The sequence below is a fragment of the Sebastes umbrosus genome, chromosome 8 (assembly GCF_015220745.1).
Source record: "Sebastes umbrosus isolate fSebUmb1 chromosome 8, fSebUmb1.pri, whole genome shotgun sequence".
NCBI classification, from domain to species: Eukaryota; Metazoa; Chordata; class Actinopteri; order Perciformes; family Sebastidae; genus Sebastes; species Sebastes umbrosus.
In genome coordinates this window covers 24686205-24703167 of record NC_051276.1, presented here as the reverse complement: position 1 = coordinate 24703167, position 16963 = coordinate 24686205, and the positions used below count along the sequence as shown (strand labels likewise).

The 16963-nt window shown below is 39.2% G+C and overlaps 4 protein-coding genes across 5 annotated transcripts; 2 read left to right on the top strand and 2 right to left on the bottom strand.

Annotated features, from left to right (window-relative positions):
* Positions 1–378: 378 nt before the first annotated feature.
* prkab1b (protein kinase, AMP-activated, beta 1 non-catalytic subunit, b) lies at positions 379–6711 on the top strand. Its single transcript, XM_037779096.1, has 8 exons — positions 379–741; positions 2007–2161; positions 3304–3473; positions 3558–3651; positions 3792–3906; positions 4840–4973; positions 5080–5148; positions 6445–6711. The coding sequence occupies exons 2-8, from the start codon at positions 2024–2026 to the stop codon at positions 6520–6522; spliced, it is 798 nt and encodes a 265-aa protein (XP_037635024.1). The 5' UTR covers positions 379–741; positions 2007–2023; the 3' UTR covers positions 6523–6711.
* A 1063-nt stretch (positions 6712–7774) lies between these two features.
* LOC119493253 (phospholipase A2-like) lies at positions 7775–10133 on the bottom strand. Its single transcript, XM_037778406.1, has 4 exons — positions 10071–10133; positions 9725–9881; positions 9508–9635; positions 7775–8058 (listed from the first exon to the last, which is right to left on the bottom strand). The coding sequence occupies exons 1-4, from the start codon at positions 10108–10110 to the stop codon at positions 7934–7936; spliced, it is 450 nt and encodes a 149-aa protein (XP_037634334.1). The 5' UTR covers positions 10111–10133; the 3' UTR covers positions 7775–7933.
* Positions 10134–11398: 1265 nt separating this feature from the next.
* pla2g1b (phospholipase A2, group IB (pancreas)) lies at positions 11399–13444 on the top strand. Its single transcript, XM_037776990.1, has 4 exons — positions 11399–11480; positions 11584–11725; positions 11961–12094; positions 13309–13444. Exons 1-4 carry the CDS (start codon positions 11432–11434, stop codon positions 13425–13427), a joined length of 444 nt encoding a protein of 147 aa, XP_037632918.1. The 5' UTR covers positions 11399–11431; the 3' UTR covers positions 13428–13444.
* A 38-nt stretch (positions 13445–13482) lies between these two features.
* On the bottom strand, positions 13483–16650 carry asgrl1 (asialoglycoprotein receptor-like 1). 2 transcript variants are annotated; one of them, XM_037776988.1, is made up of 8 exons: positions 16602–16650; positions 16026–16106; positions 15857–15949; positions 15664–15750; positions 15518–15568; positions 14943–15082; positions 13934–14049; positions 13483–13844 (listed from the first exon to the last, which is right to left on the bottom strand). In XM_037776988.1, exons 1-8 carry the CDS (start codon positions 16648–16650, stop codon positions 13691–13693), a joined length of 771 nt encoding a protein of 256 aa, XP_037632916.1. In that variant the 3' UTR covers positions 13483–13690. The 2 variants fall into 2 exon arrangements, with proteins under 2 accessions (XP_037632916.1, XP_037632917.1); XM_037776989.1 differs by having other exon boundaries at positions 16026–16126; positions 16602–16619.
* Positions 16651–16963: the final 313 nt, after the last annotated feature.

Here is a 16963-nt window from a genome sequence, read left to right as displayed (position 1 = left end):
GAAGTTTGTTGTATGAATATGTATATGAATATGAACTTATCTCTTGACACTATTACAGCGGGTAGTACTCTTTTTTATTTTCTTTCTCTTATGTTTCTTTTTTTTTGTTTATATATGTTGTTGCTGCTGTCTGTATTTCCCTTTACAAGTATGTGTATGTAATCCTTTAACCTTCAATAATAATAAAAAAAAAAAGTATTTTTTTTTTAATCTGCCTGTTTTCATAGTGGAAGGCTGTAAATCAATTTACTGACACCTTTATTCTTATTTGATGATAAAAAAACCTCGTATTTCTGTTTTTTAAATCCTGTTTTTAACTTCTAAATCATCTGCTGTCTTCACCCTGAACTAGTTAAACTTTAACTGCGCTGGAGGACAGGAGGCGGAAGAGGTGTGTTTTATTCACACTGACACACATCGAGGTTTCCACTAAACAGCGAAAACACACAAAGCCCAGCTGAGCTCAGGAGATCAGAAGAAGAGCTTCAGAGGTAAAAACGGGGGAAAGAAAGAAAGAAAGAGCGCAAACTTAAACACAAAGTGAGTGCTCATCTGTTGCGGGACTTCTCCTGTTCTCAGTCTGAGAGGAAAACTGCTGCAGTTCAGAGACGGAAACAACAACAGCAGCGAGACGAGCAGCAGACCTTTATACAGACAGAGACCTGAAACAAAAGCACATGAGACCAGAGAGCTGCGTTTCATAACACTGCATCCAATCACACCTCATCTGGCACCATTCAGGTGAGTATTTACATTCTGCTGGTTATGGGAGATGAAATGAAACCTAGGAACAATCACAAGAGACATATGCTAATGTTTGACCCCTGCTGGTCATCCAGTGACCCCTGTGTGGCTCCTGGTGGTACAAACTGTAGAGCAAGGGTGCACAAACTTTTCCCTTGGAGGGCCAAAACTGGAAATCAATGGAGGGTAACCGGGCCAAAATTAAACACCTATTGTATTATATTGTATTATTAAGATGCAAAATGGTACTAGGATCCCAAGTTCCCTTAATTTAATATGTTTTACATAGTTAGCCCCTTAAAATCCACCTGCTGCATACAATTGGGCCCCTTTTAATGCAATTTATGCATTTCCAAGACTGTTTAGGAACCCCAGTATGTAGAAATATTAAAATACACTATTTTTAGAATAAACAAAAAATAACACATGTATACTGCATTCAAAGAACTGCATGTTTTCCCCAAAACTGCATAGGATTATTATAAAGTGGGCATGTCTGTAAAGGGGAGGCTCGTGGGTACCCATAGAACCCATTTTCAGTCACATATCTTGAGATCAGAGCTCAAGGGACACCTTGACAAATGGCCATGCCAGTTTTTCCCCACCAACATTTAGCCCAACTTTAGAGTGTTAGCCTCCTTCCTGACAAGCTAATATGACATGATATGGTACTAATGGTGTCCTTAGGTTTTCTAGTTTCATATGATGCCACTATCTTCTAACCTTAAACCCGAGCCTGGTATGGCCTCCAAAAGACGGTAAAGTCGGTTGGGTCTTTTAATAAAAAAGAAGAATTTGCTAACATCTGGCGGGCCAAATCAAACCTGATGGCGGGCCAACTTTGGCCCACGTGCCCCACTTTGGACAGCCCTGCTGTAGAGAGATGCTGAGTGATGTGTGCAGGGTCTGAAATTAACCTTTTTCCTCACCTGCCACTGTGGTCACAGGTCACTGAACATTTCTACTGGCCACTCAATTTTTTTGTCTGCCACTTCTGAAATCTAGGTAGAACTCCTATAAAGTTTTAAATACTGAGTCAGCGGTACCAGACTGCAGCATTTTGGAATAAAACATGTAACCCTTGACTACATTTCATTTAGGCTTTAGAATTGGTTTTTAAAAATGTTATATCTCAATATAAGGAAAACCTGTCTGCCATGGTGGCAGGTGACCTGATATTTTTACCTGCCACAGCCAACATTTACCCGGTTATTTGGCAGGTGGCATGTGCTAATTTCGTTCCCTGGATGTGTGTCTTGCAGTGTTTGATGCCACCAGAATGGGGAACAGCAGCAGCGACCGGTCTGGTGGGGGTCAGGGTGAGAGGTCATACAGAGATGGACAACAAGGAGGGAAAGAGGCCCGTCCCAACATCCTGATGGACAGCACGGACGACGCAGACGCAGAAGACACAAAGGTAGAATACGTTTATGAAACCAGATATAATAACATATTTTCCAATATCCATTACATTGAACTCGTGTTCTGCATGTTTTTTTGCACATTAATTATAAATTGCGTATCATTAATGTCATTTTAAGTACGTTTTTAGGTTGATTTTCATGAGATATGTTGAATATTTAATCCCCTTACTGTTCCGAATTCTTTTTTCTTTTTAGAGGGGTCAGGGTGGGGGGACAGGGGCAGATAAATAGTCAACAGTAGATGTCGCGTAGAAGTGGTGTACATCTTCTGAAAGCTGGGAACCTGAAGATTAATTTGAGGTGCAGAACTGTGTGTAAATAGTGAAAGTGTATAAAGGCTTAGAACATGATGATATAAATTTGTGATGGTCATTCCCATGCTCTGTTATGTCTCATAAATTGTTGCAGCAATTTTTGGGTTGATATCTTTTGTCACAAAGATCTTTTTTTTATCTTTTTTTACCATTCGAGAATTGATAAAAATGATCAATAATCCCTCCACAATACCACATTAAGACACCAAGACCTTGCAGAACACCATAGAAAAAAGCCATTTCATTCATTATACAGTGAGTCACGTTTCAAATGGTCTCAATACAATGAAATGGCTACTATGGGGCCGATCATCATGAATACAATTGGGCTCATTGGATCCACAAGAGTCTCAGCTTTACAGTGATACACAATTTATGCAATTCCAAGACAATTTAGGGACCCCAGTATGCAGAAATATTTAAACACATAATTTTAGTAAGACAAAAATAACACATTTTTACTGCATGCAAGAAACTGCATGTGATTATCATAATGTGGCTGTAAAGGAGAGACTCGTGGGCATCCATAGAACCCATTTTCATTCACATATCTTGAGATCTGACTTACCTAAAACTCCGGACAGAAACCAAATATGAAATTGTCCAAAAAGTTTATATGTTAGGTCTGTTCTCATTTATGAGAAACGAAAATCAAAGTTTGCCAGAAAACACGCTGTTTTTCAGAAGCATACAAACGTACAAAACCAGCCGACTCCGTCCTCAGCTCCCTCTCAGCTGTCAGGATGTGTTGTGGAGCAGAGGCAGAGGCTGAAGGCGCTCTTATTAACATGGATACAATAAATTGATATCATGCTGTCCAGGCTCCACAGGAAATACAGGAATTTCTGGCCTGGCAGCAGGACCTGGAGAGTGATAGCAAAAGTCCAACGCAGGCCAGACCCACGATGTTCAGGTGGCCGGGGGCCGCCAAAGAAGTCTTTGTGTCCGGCTCTTTTAACAACTGGGCCACCAAGATCCCGCTCAACAAAAGGTAGTTTGACTCAATGCTTCACAAGACTCCTGGATCTGTACGCACTGATGGAAATGTAACAACGTGATTGTCTTTTAAAACCAGTCAGAAAAACTTTGCGGCTATTGTGGAGCTGCCAGAGGGGGAGCACCAGTACAAGTTCTGTGTAGACGGTCAGTGGACTTTGGATCCTAATGGGGTGAGTAAGTTTTAGAGGTCACCCACCTTTTTATATAACATGAAATAATACATCACCAATGTACTTGTATTTTTCCATGTTGGTACAAATGCTTACTCAACAAGTGTCAGTATCAAATTTCTGTTTACACTCTCTCCCAGGCTGTGGCGACGTCTAAAACTGGCACAGTTAATAATGTCATCCAGGTGAGTAGGACTGACTTTGAAGTCTTTGACGCCCTCAGGATCGACTCTGAGGAAACTGCAGACATCTCAGGTACTGGCATCCATATTATTTATTAATTAATAAGTACTTTCAGACCGGCCAGATATTATTAAAAGTGTTTTCATCTGCTTTAGATATTAGAATGTTGGCCTATATTAGAACAAATGACTAGTGTGACACTTAATCCGGTGTCGTAAAGCCAATGCATATAGTAAAGTTAGGTTATTTTTTATTAATTTATTTATTTGCACATACATAAAACTGCACAAAATCCAGTCAATGAAAAAAAACAAAACAAGAAATGTGTCAGGAGAGGTCAAGAAGCCACAGGCTTATACAAAGGACCTCCCCTCAACCCCAGGAGAAAAAAAAACAAAACAATAACAAAAAAAGGAAGAAAGATCTAAACTAACATAATTTTAAAAATACAAAAAAAGTTATACAACAACAAGAGGCACACAAAATGTGCAGAAAAACCTAACCAAACAGTGGAAAACAGTCCAATAAAACCAATGAAATGCATACAAAAAACAAAAAACAGTACAGAAAAAAAGAAAATATATCTAAACATATGAAAAGATAATAAGACATCATGAATCAAATGTGATGATAATTTCCTTTTAAAATGTTCTAAGGATAACGAGCTCTTGATAACGTGTATTTTGGTGTTCCATATTTGTACACCACAATATCTGAGGGAGTACTGGCCCTGTTTCGTTTTGTAAAAAGGCAGCTGGTGATGATTAACCTGTCTAGTATTATGTGAATGAAAATTGAGAATTAGATTTAAAGAAGTTGCTAAACGATGATGGTAGAGAAGAAGGCAAGAACATATATTTATATATAAACACACATATCTGATGAATATTTATGTCAGAAATATTAATTTAAAAAAAGGTAACATTTTTGAATGTCTGATTCATTTTCAAATTCATTGTATTAATCAGTGACTTAAAATAGCGTCGTGTGCTTGTTCTTTCCCAGACTTGTCCAGTTCCCCTCCCGGCCCCTACCTACAGGAAGCATATGTGACCAAGCCAGAGGACAAGCTCAAGCATCCTCCTATCTTACCCCCCCACCTGCTGCAAGTGCTGCTCAACAAGGACACAGGTGTCTCTGTAAGTACCGGCTGCTCGTCTCAACGGTACACAGCACTCTATAGAAACCTGTTACGACAGCGTGCAATTTAGTCCCATTCATCCTCTCTCTCTGAATCCTCACCAGTGTGACCCGACGCTACTTCCAGAGCCCAACCATGTGATGCTCAGTCACCTGTACGCCCTCTCCATCAAGGTAACAAATCCTCCTGTAACATATGTGCTTTTTTTATTATTATTGTTGTCCCTTGCAGTGAAATCAGCGGGAAATTATGGATCAACTCCTTCTGTCTATCAGACAAAATATCTTGGACAACATCAAATGGATTTTGATCAAACTGTCGGGACATATATACATGGCATTGGTTACTGTATAGGGACATAAACATTATGGGCCTGTTCGATAAATATCACTGGTTGTGGAGTTTATAATCGCTGTGGTGTATCAGTAAGAATACATGAGAAAGGTTTCTTGTTCTTTACTAGATGACTGTGCAGGTTTATACTTGAATGAGTGAACAGTATGTGGTTTATCTTAATTGACGCACATAATCTCTTATACAGCCAGCAAGACAACCTTCATCCCACACATATGCATTGAACTCACTGCATTGAACTGGCAGACCAGACTACAAAGGCTAAATGAGCCAATATACCACTTAACCACTCAAAGTAGCTGATTGGCTCCTGACATGCTGGTTCACATGCTGTCCAATGTAATGAAGGGGCCGCTGTGCCTGAACTCCAAGTGAACTGCAAACCTTCTTAACAGGCCCTATATAAACGATCTATAGCTCCTGGTTCAAAGTGCATGGCGCAAGTACATTCAGGGTCGCGTCTGCATAATCTGGGCGCAAAGTAAGGCACAAGGGGGAAGGGGGTTTTTATTTAATCTCTTAATTATCATAGGTGTGTTTTGGGCGTAGCAGGAATTAAACCAATCAGAGTATCATCTCCCATTCCCTTTAAAAGCCAGGTGCGCCTGCACTGGGCGCTTTGCTATTTGAAAGGCGGATTCGGCAAATTGGAGAAGCGAGTGGTTTCCTTCTAGGGAAACAAATCTGCTCGTGCGCGACGTGAAAGATCGCGAGCAGGTGTATGTGGTGCTCGGCCAGTGGACACTCTTTTTCCGCCGTCTCCTAATCCTCTGTCCCATCAACAACTCCATTTGACTGCATATGAGCAAATGCATTTATAACCTATTTAACCGGTGCAGGCGGCACGGAGGGGCAAAATTTGCTCAGCCGTTGCCATGTTGAGAGCAATAGAAATGCTCCCAATCTCGCATTTAGCACCTTTAATATTTAATGACTTTCACTTATTTTCTGTGGTAAAGCACACTTTTTTTTTCACTTTTTTCTATTATTATGCACAATGCTTCTTTTTTTATTGCCAAAAAACACAATTTTCCATTTAAATCTGCTTGAACAGTGTGAACTTCAGCTATAAATCTAATTTGTATCCAAATACTCTTCTTGTCATTGTCTTTTAGGATGGAGTGATGGTCCTCAGTGCAACGCACCGATACAAAAAGAAGTATGTGACCACGCTTCTCTACAAACCGATATAATACACAGAGCCATGACCCAGCCTCTTGTTTTGAAACACTAATAATTCCTCTGTTGTTGTACACAGCTGTCTTCGAATTGTTTTGTTAAAACTGCACCTAAATATCTTCCTGATATCATTCAAAACATTTGTTAAATCTCTTTTTACCGTCCTGTAATCTTATAATCTAATAAAATATTGTAAAGTTAAACTTGCTGCAATGTTTGTCAATTTATGATCCAACGATGGTTACAACCTAAAGCTTCCTTACTTATGATAAAGTCAGTATCAACCAAAAACTCCAGGAGACATGAGAACAACAGGTGAATGTTTTTGATATTTTCATTTTAACTTCACTTGACCCAGATGTGTCAATAGAGTTTTAGTTGATAGAGCGACCAAACTTGATGCGTAAGTGGAAAGTTGCCAAAGCCTCAAGTGTTGCTTTACATATTTAAAGCTGCAGTAGGCAGAATATTTTTGGCATCATTCGTCAAAAATTCCATAATAACCTTTCAGCATATTGTAATTCAAGTGTTCTGAGAGAAAGCTAGATTTTGCACCTCCTCATGGCTCTGTTTTCAGGCTTTAGAAAATCTGGCCCGGAACGGAAGACTTTGGCCAATCACAGGTCATTTCAGAGAGAGAGAGAGAGAGTGTTCCTATTGGCTGTTCATTCAACGAAGGTAGCTGTCAATCAATCGCAAACTCCGATCAAACGGTCAAACTAGGCAACGCTTATCAAATATGAATCAATATTCTGTTACTGTAATGCCTATTTCTCGCTTTTCAGAAACATCTTATAGTGTACTGTTTAGCTGTAAAATGAGAAAGTTTGCTCCGGCTGGTGGGCGGTGCTTGGTATTTCCTCAACTGATCTCCACATGGCCACAAAAACGTTGTCATTTTACAGCTAAACAGTAGTCTACAAGATGTTTCTGAAAACATTTGAGGCAAGAAATAGACATTACAATAACAGAATATTGATTCATATTTGATTGATTATTTTTTTCAGATTACCTGTCTCATGCACTACTATCAGGATATAGTGACCGTTTCATAAAAATAACGTTTTTTAATCATATTTGCTCTATTTCTACCCACTGCTGCTTCAAATGGTCTGATCTAAATGATCTGAAATTTTAAGACACTGTGATGGAAAAATACAAAAGTGTAATGTGCAAAGCTGCAGCCTACAAGCTCTCCAAACGTGAGCAAACAGACACGAGAACACGCAGAGGTTGAAATTCAACTGATGGTCTTCACACTGAGGATCTCGCTTGCATATTTTATTTCAAACTGATGCCTTTGTACAAAATCAAACTCCTTTTACAGACGATTTTGTGTAGAAAATTATAAAGAAATTAAAATTTAAAAAGAAATATGTTAGAAATCCAACATTCTCTTGTATGTTTTTTTATGGGTTGTGTAACTCAGTTGACACAGTGGACTTTGGGATCCAGGTTCTTGTTTTCAGGGTTGTATGTGGCCTGAGCGAAGCAGTGAGCCGCCACCCGATCGCACTCGCACACGGCAGCCTGGCACTTTTCGTTGGTGGCTGCGGAGACAGAGTTGAGTCAGGAAATTGACAGATAGCTGCTCAATAATAACAACATGTGCAACTCACTCACTCACTCATACACATATTATCACTAAGTGTCAGTGTGACAGTGCTCTGCAGTACTAGGAGAGCATTTGTTTGTACTGTAGGTACTCCTGGGAATCAAACCTCAATTCCCAGTTGTGTAATACCTATAAATAGCTGTTTAAATACAGTGGTTATATATACAGTACCTATACACAGATAAAGCCTTGTGTAATTTTCTCTGTTTGCAGTAAAGCTACAGTCTGCTATTCACTGAATACTGTCAATGCTGTACTTTTAACTAGCTGAAGAAATCCATACAAAAACTGGATTTAAAAAAACTCAAATATTTTTGTCTAATTCTTACGACGAAGTATTAGAGCCACATGGAGGAAAAAAATAAATCTGATATTTTGAGAATAAAGTTATAATATTACGAGAAACAAAGTCGTATTATGAGAAAAAGTCGTAGTATTCTGAGAATAAAGTCATAATATTATAAAGTAGTAATGTTATTTTAGAGGGGAAATAGAGCAGCCTGTGTGAAAATGAGGAACGTGGAGCATCTTGTGAAGTTATACTTTAGTATAGGTTTCACAAATACTTAATCTTTTGGCACATCAGCACCACATTAATAATAATAATAATAATAATAACTTGGATTTATATAGCGCCTTTCAAGAAACCCAAGGACGCTTTAACATAGGCATAAATAAACACAACAAAAGGAACATAACAGTAGCTAGAGGCCATAGGCTTATTATATAAGTGTCAAGACCTTGAAAAGATTGTGCAAGAAACTGCGTTTATTCTGAAGAAAGAAACACACGACTTTTGTTTTCTCGTAAAGTTATTACTTTATTCCCGTAATATTACGACTTTTTTTCTTGTAATATTACGACTTTATTCTTGAAATCTCCGATTCCCCCCCCCCTCAATGTGGCCCTAATACTCTGTTGTAAATTCTCAACGGTGTCATTGTAGAATTAAGGGCTCGGCAATACATCGATATTATATATATCGATATTGTGATATGAGACTGGATATCATCTTAGATAGATATCGTAATATGGCATGAATGTGGTCTTTTCCTGGTTTTAAAGGCTACATTGCAGTAAATTGATGTAATTTTCTGAACTTACCAGACTGTTCTAGCTGTTCTATTATTTGTCTTTAACTACTTAGTCATTATATCCACATTACTGATGATTATTTATCAAAAATCTCATTGTGTAAATATTTTGTGAAAGCATCAATAGTCAACCATACAATATAGTCGCAATATTGATATAGAGGTATTTGGTAAAAAATATCGTGATATTTAATTTTCTCCATATTGCCCAGCACTAGTAGAATTTCACCATTGAAAATATGTCAAATTTGGTGTCTAAATGGGTGCGTTTAGTGGGGTCACATTCTTACCTGAGCAGGTCACTTGTTGATTTGAACAGGTGTAATCATAAACAAGAACATAGGGAAGGTCAAGGACAGCCGTGCATCCGGGAGCCGTTCTGCTCGCTTTATAGCAATCATCATGAACTTTGCAGCACCTGAGAATACAGGAGGAGACCCCTGAGTTACTTTTCATTCTTAAAATAACTACTGGAAAAACAAACATTGGCCAATGACTGCTTCCTACACGTCCGATTCGTCCACCGGGCTTCCCGTCCCCCCGAAGCCGCACCAGCAGCCGTAATCATTGTACTTTAAAGGGTTGACCCCAGGCTGAGGGCAGGAGATCATCCTCCCAAACTGCCACAAGGCCTTGGGCAGCAGGGCGCCGCTGGCCGCACAAGCTGGTAAAGATGTGGGAGGCAGACGAATAAGAACACATGATGAATGAATCATGAGAAAAGGAATATCCTTAAAAGAATACACTGATACAGAAGTACCCTGGTAGATTAAAAAAACACACTAATAGAAATAATCTCACAATATTTACAATAAGAGTCATTTTAAGGAGTGTTACATATCGACAGTCTCACCAGTGAGAAGCAGCAACAGCAGAGGAGCTGTGAGATTCATGGCTGCAGCCAAAAGAACATGTATTTTGGTGCAGCCTGTTTTTATATGACAGGAGGTGAGAGGAAACTAGAGATAAGAGGGAGACGAGAAGGCGGGGGCTTTAAATGAGCAGCTACTCCAAAGTTTCTACTTTACCTCAACGTGTATTTAACACCTTCAATTACTAAGTGTGTACAATTTGCAAATAAAACGTCTGATTTTAAATCCAGGAAAGAGAAGCAGTCAAAAGCCAGAGCGAACAACAAGACCGACAGCTCACACTTTTGTTCTCACAAGATCACTTTTATTTCACATCTTCATTGAACTGATTCTGTCTTCATCACCTCTAGTGAGCAACCAGGAACAGATGCAGTATATTCCACAACCTCCACTAGTGATTATTTGTGAAGATATGTGAATGAAAATTACAGACATGCCCACTTTATGATAATCACATGCAGTTTTGGTCAAGTCATAGTCAAGTCAGCACACTGACACACTGACAGCTGTTGTTGCCTGTTGGACTTGAGTTTGCCATGTTATGATTTGAGCATATGTTTTATGCTGAATGCAGTACCTGTGAGGGTTTATGGACAATATCTGTCATTGTTTTGTGTTAATTGATTTCCAATAATAAAAATATACATATATTTGCATAAAGCAAGCAGATTTGTCCACTCCCATGTTGATAAGAGTATTAAATACTTGACAAATCTCCCTTTATGGTAAATTTTTATCATTAATTCGCGATTAATTACGATTATATATTTGAATCGATTGACAGCCCTAAATAGAACATATAGTTTATGAAGACCTGTTGTAGTTTGTGTTTTTTCACCATATTGTTGTACATAAAAAGCTCAGGTTGCAGTTCTAAAGTGATCCCTCTTACAGTAGCTGAAGCTTTCAGGTAAATAATATAAGATATCCACATGAAATTCAACATGACAAGGCGGACAAGGACTCATTTATTCTCCCCTACGCTGTGTAAATATCCAACACTTGGCAGAGTTCCCACGACTTTCCACTGCACCTGACTCAAGCCGTTTCAAGTGTCTTGTGTTATTACATAAAGAGACAATATATGATACAACATGACAACAATAATGAACCAAATGTGTATGTAAAAAAAAACATTAGTGTGTGTCTGCATGTATATGTGTATATGTTTGTGTAAGTATACTGTTTGTATACGTGTTACACATGTGTATACATACATGTTGCGTAATGTATAGAGTAGGAGATTGGGTGACTCTTGGCAATTGGCCAAAAGAGGACCACCTCTCGAGGTCGGGGGTCAATATAAGGCTTTAGCTTTGCTCTCCATACCTCCACCTGCAAGATGCATCCGACTCACTGCCTCCTCATCCTGCTCGTCAGCCTCCCAGCCCGTGAGTACTCAATTGTCTGATTGATCAGCGTCAGGGATATTTTGATTTCATGGTGGTTTTGAGATGGTTGCTATAGTTTGTGTCTCCATTGTGTCTCTCATAGTGCTGTGTAACAGAGCCGTGTGGCAGTTCAGGAGGATGATCCTGTGCACCGTCCCCGACAGCTGGCCGTTAATGGACTACTCTGACTACGGCTGCTACTGTGGTCTGGGAGGCTCTGGCACACCTGTCGATGAGCTTGACAGGTAACACTGTTAATGGTGTTGTTGTTTCCTGCTCTGAAAGTGAAAGTCCCCTAACCCAGTGGTTCTCAACCTTTTTCATGTCAAGGACCCCTAAATTGATACACATTAGGTCACGGACCCCCATTTGATAAGATTTCTCTTCAGGGACCTCCATCTGAAAATATTTTGGTTGTTAGATATGATTAAGACCAGAATTGTAGTTGTCAACTACAGTTGAGCTTTGTGTATGTTGCAGATGCTGTCAGGTCCACGACCAGTGCTACACTGATGCTAAGCAGCACGACGATTGCTGGCCCATCTTTGACAACCCCTACACTGAACTGTACAGCTACAGGTGTGACAAGGCCAGCAAGACCATCACCTGCCTGAGTGAGTGTTCAACGACACTTCCAAACAAAAGCAACTCTTAAATATTGAGTTTTTAGTAATGACATAACATGAATTTACGGATTTTCTAACAGAAATTTTTGAAATGATGTTTGTGACGGATTGAGAAAACATAATTTTTCATGCACTGGTCAATTTGAGATTTTGGGCTATTTTGCTTCCATAACGTGTTTTCTTTCAGACTAGTGGATAGAAAACATCCAAAATACACATTTAGGTGTTTAATTTACTACTTTGTCTATTTGTGTCTGTAGATTTCTCCTAAATTCACCAAAGATTAGCGTTAGATAATGCCTCATTTGCATATTTAAACATTTCAGAAAACTTGTAACACAAAAATATTTGTGTTAATGTAAGTAATCAACTGGGGAAGTTTCATGGTGATATCTATCAGTTAAATGTTTCACCCCATTTACCTGTAGTGTCTTGCAAAATGTAATGAATTTTACAATCCATATCTTAAAAGGCTGTTTAAATCTGTTTTAACACTGCTAATTTCTTTAACGCATTAATTAAATCAATCTTACGGGGGTTAGTGGGCTCAGTTTTAAAGCTAAAGTGAAGATATTATCATCATATGAAACTAAGGATCCAATGGTACCATCCATGTCATACTAGCTTGTCGTGAAGGAGGTTAAATAGCGCTTCAAACTTATACTATATTTTGGCGAGGAAAAACTGTCGTGGCGATTTTCAAAGGGGACCCTTGACCTCTGACCTCAAGATATGGGAATGAAAATGGGTTCTATGGGTACCCACGAGTCTCCCCTTTACAGACATGATATGATGAAGTGCTTGGGCTTGAGTTATGTTGCCATGTTATGATTTGAGCATATTTTTTATGGTAAATGCAGTACCTGTGAGGGTTTCTGGACAATATTTGTCATTGATTTGTTTTGTTAATTGATTTCCAATAATAAATATATACATACATTTGCATAAGTCAGCATATTTGCCCACTCCCATGTTGATAAGAGTATTAAATACTTGACAAATCTCCCTTTAAGGTACATTTTGAACAGATAAGAAATGTGCGATTAATAGCGATTAAATATTTTAATCGTTTGACAGCCCTAGTTAAAACTTTTACCCTAATCACCTGTAATGTCTCCCCTTAGAAATAAAAGTGTGTTGTCTCGTGCCTGTTTTTGTTCTCCCTAACTCGACTGCTGCTCTTCTTTGTCTTTGGCATTTAGATAACAACAATCCCTGTGAAACGTTCATCTGTGAGTGTGACAGGAAAGCAGCCATGTGCTTCGCCGAGGCAGATTACAATGAAGGAAATGAACACCTTCCCAGTGGGCGCTGCAAGTGAGCCGAGGGCATCGGAGAGAAACAAGTGTTTCTTTAGTAAAGATCAACAAGCGTCATTGTGTTCATAGTTACTGTTTTATTGCAACAGATGCCTCACACATGTACTGTTTATGCAACTTTTATCCCCTTTTTGTGGCTCACAAAATTCATAAATTTAAATCAAATACATCATTTCCATCAGTCTTAATTTGACCCATTATTTTCCAACACATCAGGCCTGTCATGCTGGTGAGGGTTCACTAGCTCAGACGGTCTCGCTGTCTCTCAAGCCCTGGTTTCACAGATGTATTGATACGGCAGGTTGCAGTCTGCGTCATTCCACATCTTGCGTTTCTGTATCTGAGAAGCGTGAAGCTGCCCGCAGTCCTCCCCGTTCTCTCTGTAGTCCCAGTTGTCAGGCTGACCTTCATCCCAGAAACTGAACACAAACAGAGGGAGGAAAACAAACAATTGATATGCTACACATAGTTTGACACATCAAAACAGTTCTCGTAAGTTTCCTCTTACGTCGGGGTTGAATTGAAGTCGGTTCCATCCACCCAGCTCCAGTGTCCCTCGTGTTGTCGCTCCACAAGTCCAATCCAATAGTTATATTGGATTTCAACTATTTTTGAAATGTAGTCCTAGAAATAATAATAATAAAAAAAAATAGCAACAGGTTATTTGAGGCCTTTGTTGATTCTGAGAAATGTTATTCTGTGTGTGTGCTGCTTATCAGAGCTCTATATTAGGACATTCAACCTGTGGAGCCTCACAGTAGCAAACAGACAGCTTAAAGGGACAGTGTGTAGGATTTGGTGGCATATAGTGGTGTGGTTGCAGATTGCAACCAACTGAGTACCCCTCCGCTCACTCCTCCCTTTCCAAGACTGCTGTAACGTGAGTCGCCGAGTGCAAAACCGTTGTAACACAGTCCACCTCGCTTAGAGGCCATCCTTACCATATTAACACTACTTTAGGAGCAATAGAAGTCAGATGCAGTACTACGGTTTTGCACTCTGCGGTTCACATTACCGCAGTTTCACAAGCATGCCGGAGAACTACGTGGCCTTCAGGTAACGTAAAAACGAGAAAGGCTCTCTCTAGAGCCAGTGTTTGGTTTGTCCGTTCTGGGCAACTATAGAAACATGGCGGAGCAACATGTAAATATGAAGGGCTCATGCTAAGCTAACGAAAACCCGGTAGTGTCTAGAAGGGAACCCGCAAGATAGGGAAACTCTCGTGATATGGTTAAGATTAGGCATTGATCTCGAATAGTTAAGGTTAGGATAGGTTGTCGGGCAGCGAGTCTCATCAGAGTTTTTTGTAAGTTTTTTCAGATCTCAGATCGGATTTCGCAATTTGTGGGTTACCTTCTAGACACGACCCAAAAACACAACCAGTCTTAGTTTCATACACTAACGAAAACATAGTTATGAATATTATATTCCATTTCTGCTAATAGATCCCCCGAAATGTTACACACTGTTCCTTTAAATATATATGGAACCAAACTGGTGTAAACTTAAAACCTCACCAGTTCCTCCACATTATTGATAACCGCCAGGTGTCCTCCACGTGTTCGGCACTGCTCCTCTGCGTTCCTCCAGGTCACGGCGGAGGTGGATAGCAGGTAGCAGCTCCTCTCGAAAGACACCCATCCTTCCCTACATGATCCTGGTTTGATGAAGATTAAGACAAGTCAAGAGAGTCTGAGTGAGGAAAAACACTGAATTTTATTATGCCTCCGTGCCGGCGACAGCCTTGGCTGGAGAAAATATGTTTTTGGGTCGTCTGTCCGTCTATATGTCCGTCTGAACCATTCTTGTGATCGCGATATCTCAGGAACGCCTTGAGTGAAATTCTTCAAATTTGGCACAAACTGATTGGAATCTGGCGGTCAAAGGTCACTGTGACCTCACAAGACACATTTTTGGCCATAACTCAAGAATGAATTTGTTAATTATGACACTGTCACACAAATACATTATAAAATGACAAAGTGGTGACATTTTGGACAGACATGGATGTAAACTGCAACTTGACTGGTTGGCGGACACATACAACCACAAGGAGGTAATTCTAGTTGATATGAAAGGATTCAGTGTTTACCTCGAACTGGGACAAGTTTCGGTAAGAGGACCTCCACCACAGGTTTTGCAGCTTTAGTTTGGAAGCCCAAAAAAAAAAAAAGTTTTACAGAGGGCACCGATTGTACTGTACATCATTATATCCACACCTGAAAACCAACCCCTGACCTGATCCGATCGATGCCATTGGTTTCCCATGGTTGATTCTCTCGAGGTGGAGTTTGACATCAGTGATTTCCTTGTTTAACAGGGAGACTTTGAGATACAAAAAAAATGTATATATGATTAAATAAAGAATGTGAATTATCTGAAAAACGTTATTAATGAATCAGCTTCACTCGAGAGTTCATAGAGTTCGCACATTTGATCCCAGTGACCATCAGCAGGATTAACAGCAGCAGCACCAGGACTCCGTAGAGGACACAAACCACTATGCTCTTCATACCTGCAAACACTGACAGACATGTTTTCATAGTTTAAGGTCACATCTGAAATTATTGAATCAAAATGAAATGACGTGCATGTTTTACCCGTTTGTATAGTGGTTCTGGGCTCTCCATGGACAGTGCTGCTATCAGACGACCCAAACTGGTGATACTGAGTCTCCATTACTGAAAGACAGCAGATTCTCTTGGAAAGGACATTTTTTTAGAATTTTTAAAAGTAATATTTCAAAGAATAATGCAGTCATTTGTGATTTGTAAAAGACAAAATTATAGTTGATAATAAAATTATTTAGCCATAGTCATGAGACTCTCGGCAAATAAGAGGTCATCTAAATCTCCCTTGTTTGTTCTCAAGTCGAACATGTTAACTATTAACGGCTCAATAAATATAAGAGAATTCTGTCATGATATACTGTATAATACACACACACATGTTCAAACACATACAGCTAACTTCACTAAATGCTTTGCTAAATTCAAATTATGATATAAAAGCATTGTCTTCGTTGATATCGCGACTATTCAGTGTAATATTCGTGGTGCTATTTGTGCATTAATGCACGTTTCTACACAGTTATGGACTTCCATAAATGTTGAAAAGCATGATTGCAAAGTCATTTCAAAGAAAAACATATAACAACGTGAACATTTATCACTTACCTTCATCAACCAGAAGATCTCTGAATCTCTCTGGTTGGACTCTGACCATGAGATCACACAAAGTCCTCCCCTTTAAAGAGAAACACTTCTGAATTTGAATTAGAAAAATGTTGTTTTTTTAACACGCCTGCAATTATTGAGTTATAATTTATCATTATCTACTGTACCATAATCAAACACAGGGAGTTTGTTGCATTCCCTGTGATGTGTGAGGTGTTTACCTGACATGAAGGGAATTACGGGGAAAAGACTGAGAGAATTTAGGGGATATAACAATTGTGACACACACATTACACAAATTAATTTCCTTTTCATTATTATTGTAAGTTTGAATTACCACTATATATGTCTGTAAGTGAAAA

What these genes read in the sequence shown, in the direction of transcription:
- prkab1b (XM_037779096.1), top strand. Translation starts at nt 2,024, where the DNA reads ATGGGGAACAGCAGCAGCGACCGGTCTGGTGGGGGTCAGGGTGAGAGG. An exon ending in CAGACGCAGAAGACACAAAG is followed by an intron (nt 2,162 to 3,303) that starts GTAGAATACGTT and finishes CATGCTGTCCAG; the next exon opens with GCTCCACAGGAAATACAGGA. An exon ending in GGACTTTGGATCCTAATGGG is followed by an intron (nt 3,652 to 3,791) that starts GTGAGTAAGTTT and finishes ACTCTCTCCCAG; the next exon opens with GCTGTGGCGACGTCTAAAAC.
- LOC119493253 (XM_037778406.1), bottom strand. Translation starts at nt 10,110, where the DNA reads ATGAATCTCACAGCTCCTCTGCTGTTGCTGCTTCTCACTG. An exon ending in GCTGTTGCTGCTTCTCACTG is followed by an intron (nt 9,882 to 10,070) that starts GTGAGACTGTCG and finishes CATCTTTACCAG; the next exon opens with CTTGTGCGGCCAGCGGCGCC. An exon ending in TCAACAAGTGACCTGCTCAG is followed by an intron (nt 8,059 to 9,507) that starts GTAAGAATGTGA and finishes CTGTCTCCGCAG; the next exon opens with CCACCAACGAAAAGTGCCAG.
- pla2g1b (XM_037776990.1), top strand. Translation starts at nt 11,432, where the DNA reads ATGCATCCGACTCACTGCCTCCTCATCCTGCTCGTCAGCCTCCCAGCC. An exon ending in GCTCGTCAGCCTCCCAGCCC is followed by an intron (nt 11,481 to 11,583) that starts GTGAGTACTCAA and finishes TGTCTCTCATAG; the next exon opens with TGCTGTGTAACAGAGCCGTG. An exon ending in CAAGACCATCACCTGCCTGA is followed by an intron (nt 12,095 to 13,308) that starts GTGAGTGTTCAA and finishes TTTGGCATTTAG; the next exon opens with ATAACAACAATCCCTGTGAA.
- asgrl1 (XM_037776988.1), bottom strand. Translation starts at nt 16,650, where the DNA reads ATGGTCAGAGTCCAACCAGAGAGATTCAGAGATCTTCTGGTTGATGAA. An exon ending in AGATCTTCTGGTTGATGAAG is followed by an intron (nt 16,107 to 16,601) that starts GTAAGTGATAAA and finishes GCTGTCTTTCAG; the next exon opens with TAATGGAGACTCAGTATCAC. An exon ending in CAGAACCACTATACAAACGG is followed by an intron (nt 15,950 to 16,025) that starts GTAAAACATGCA and finishes CATGTCTGTCAG; the next exon opens with TGTTTGCAGGTATGAAGAGC.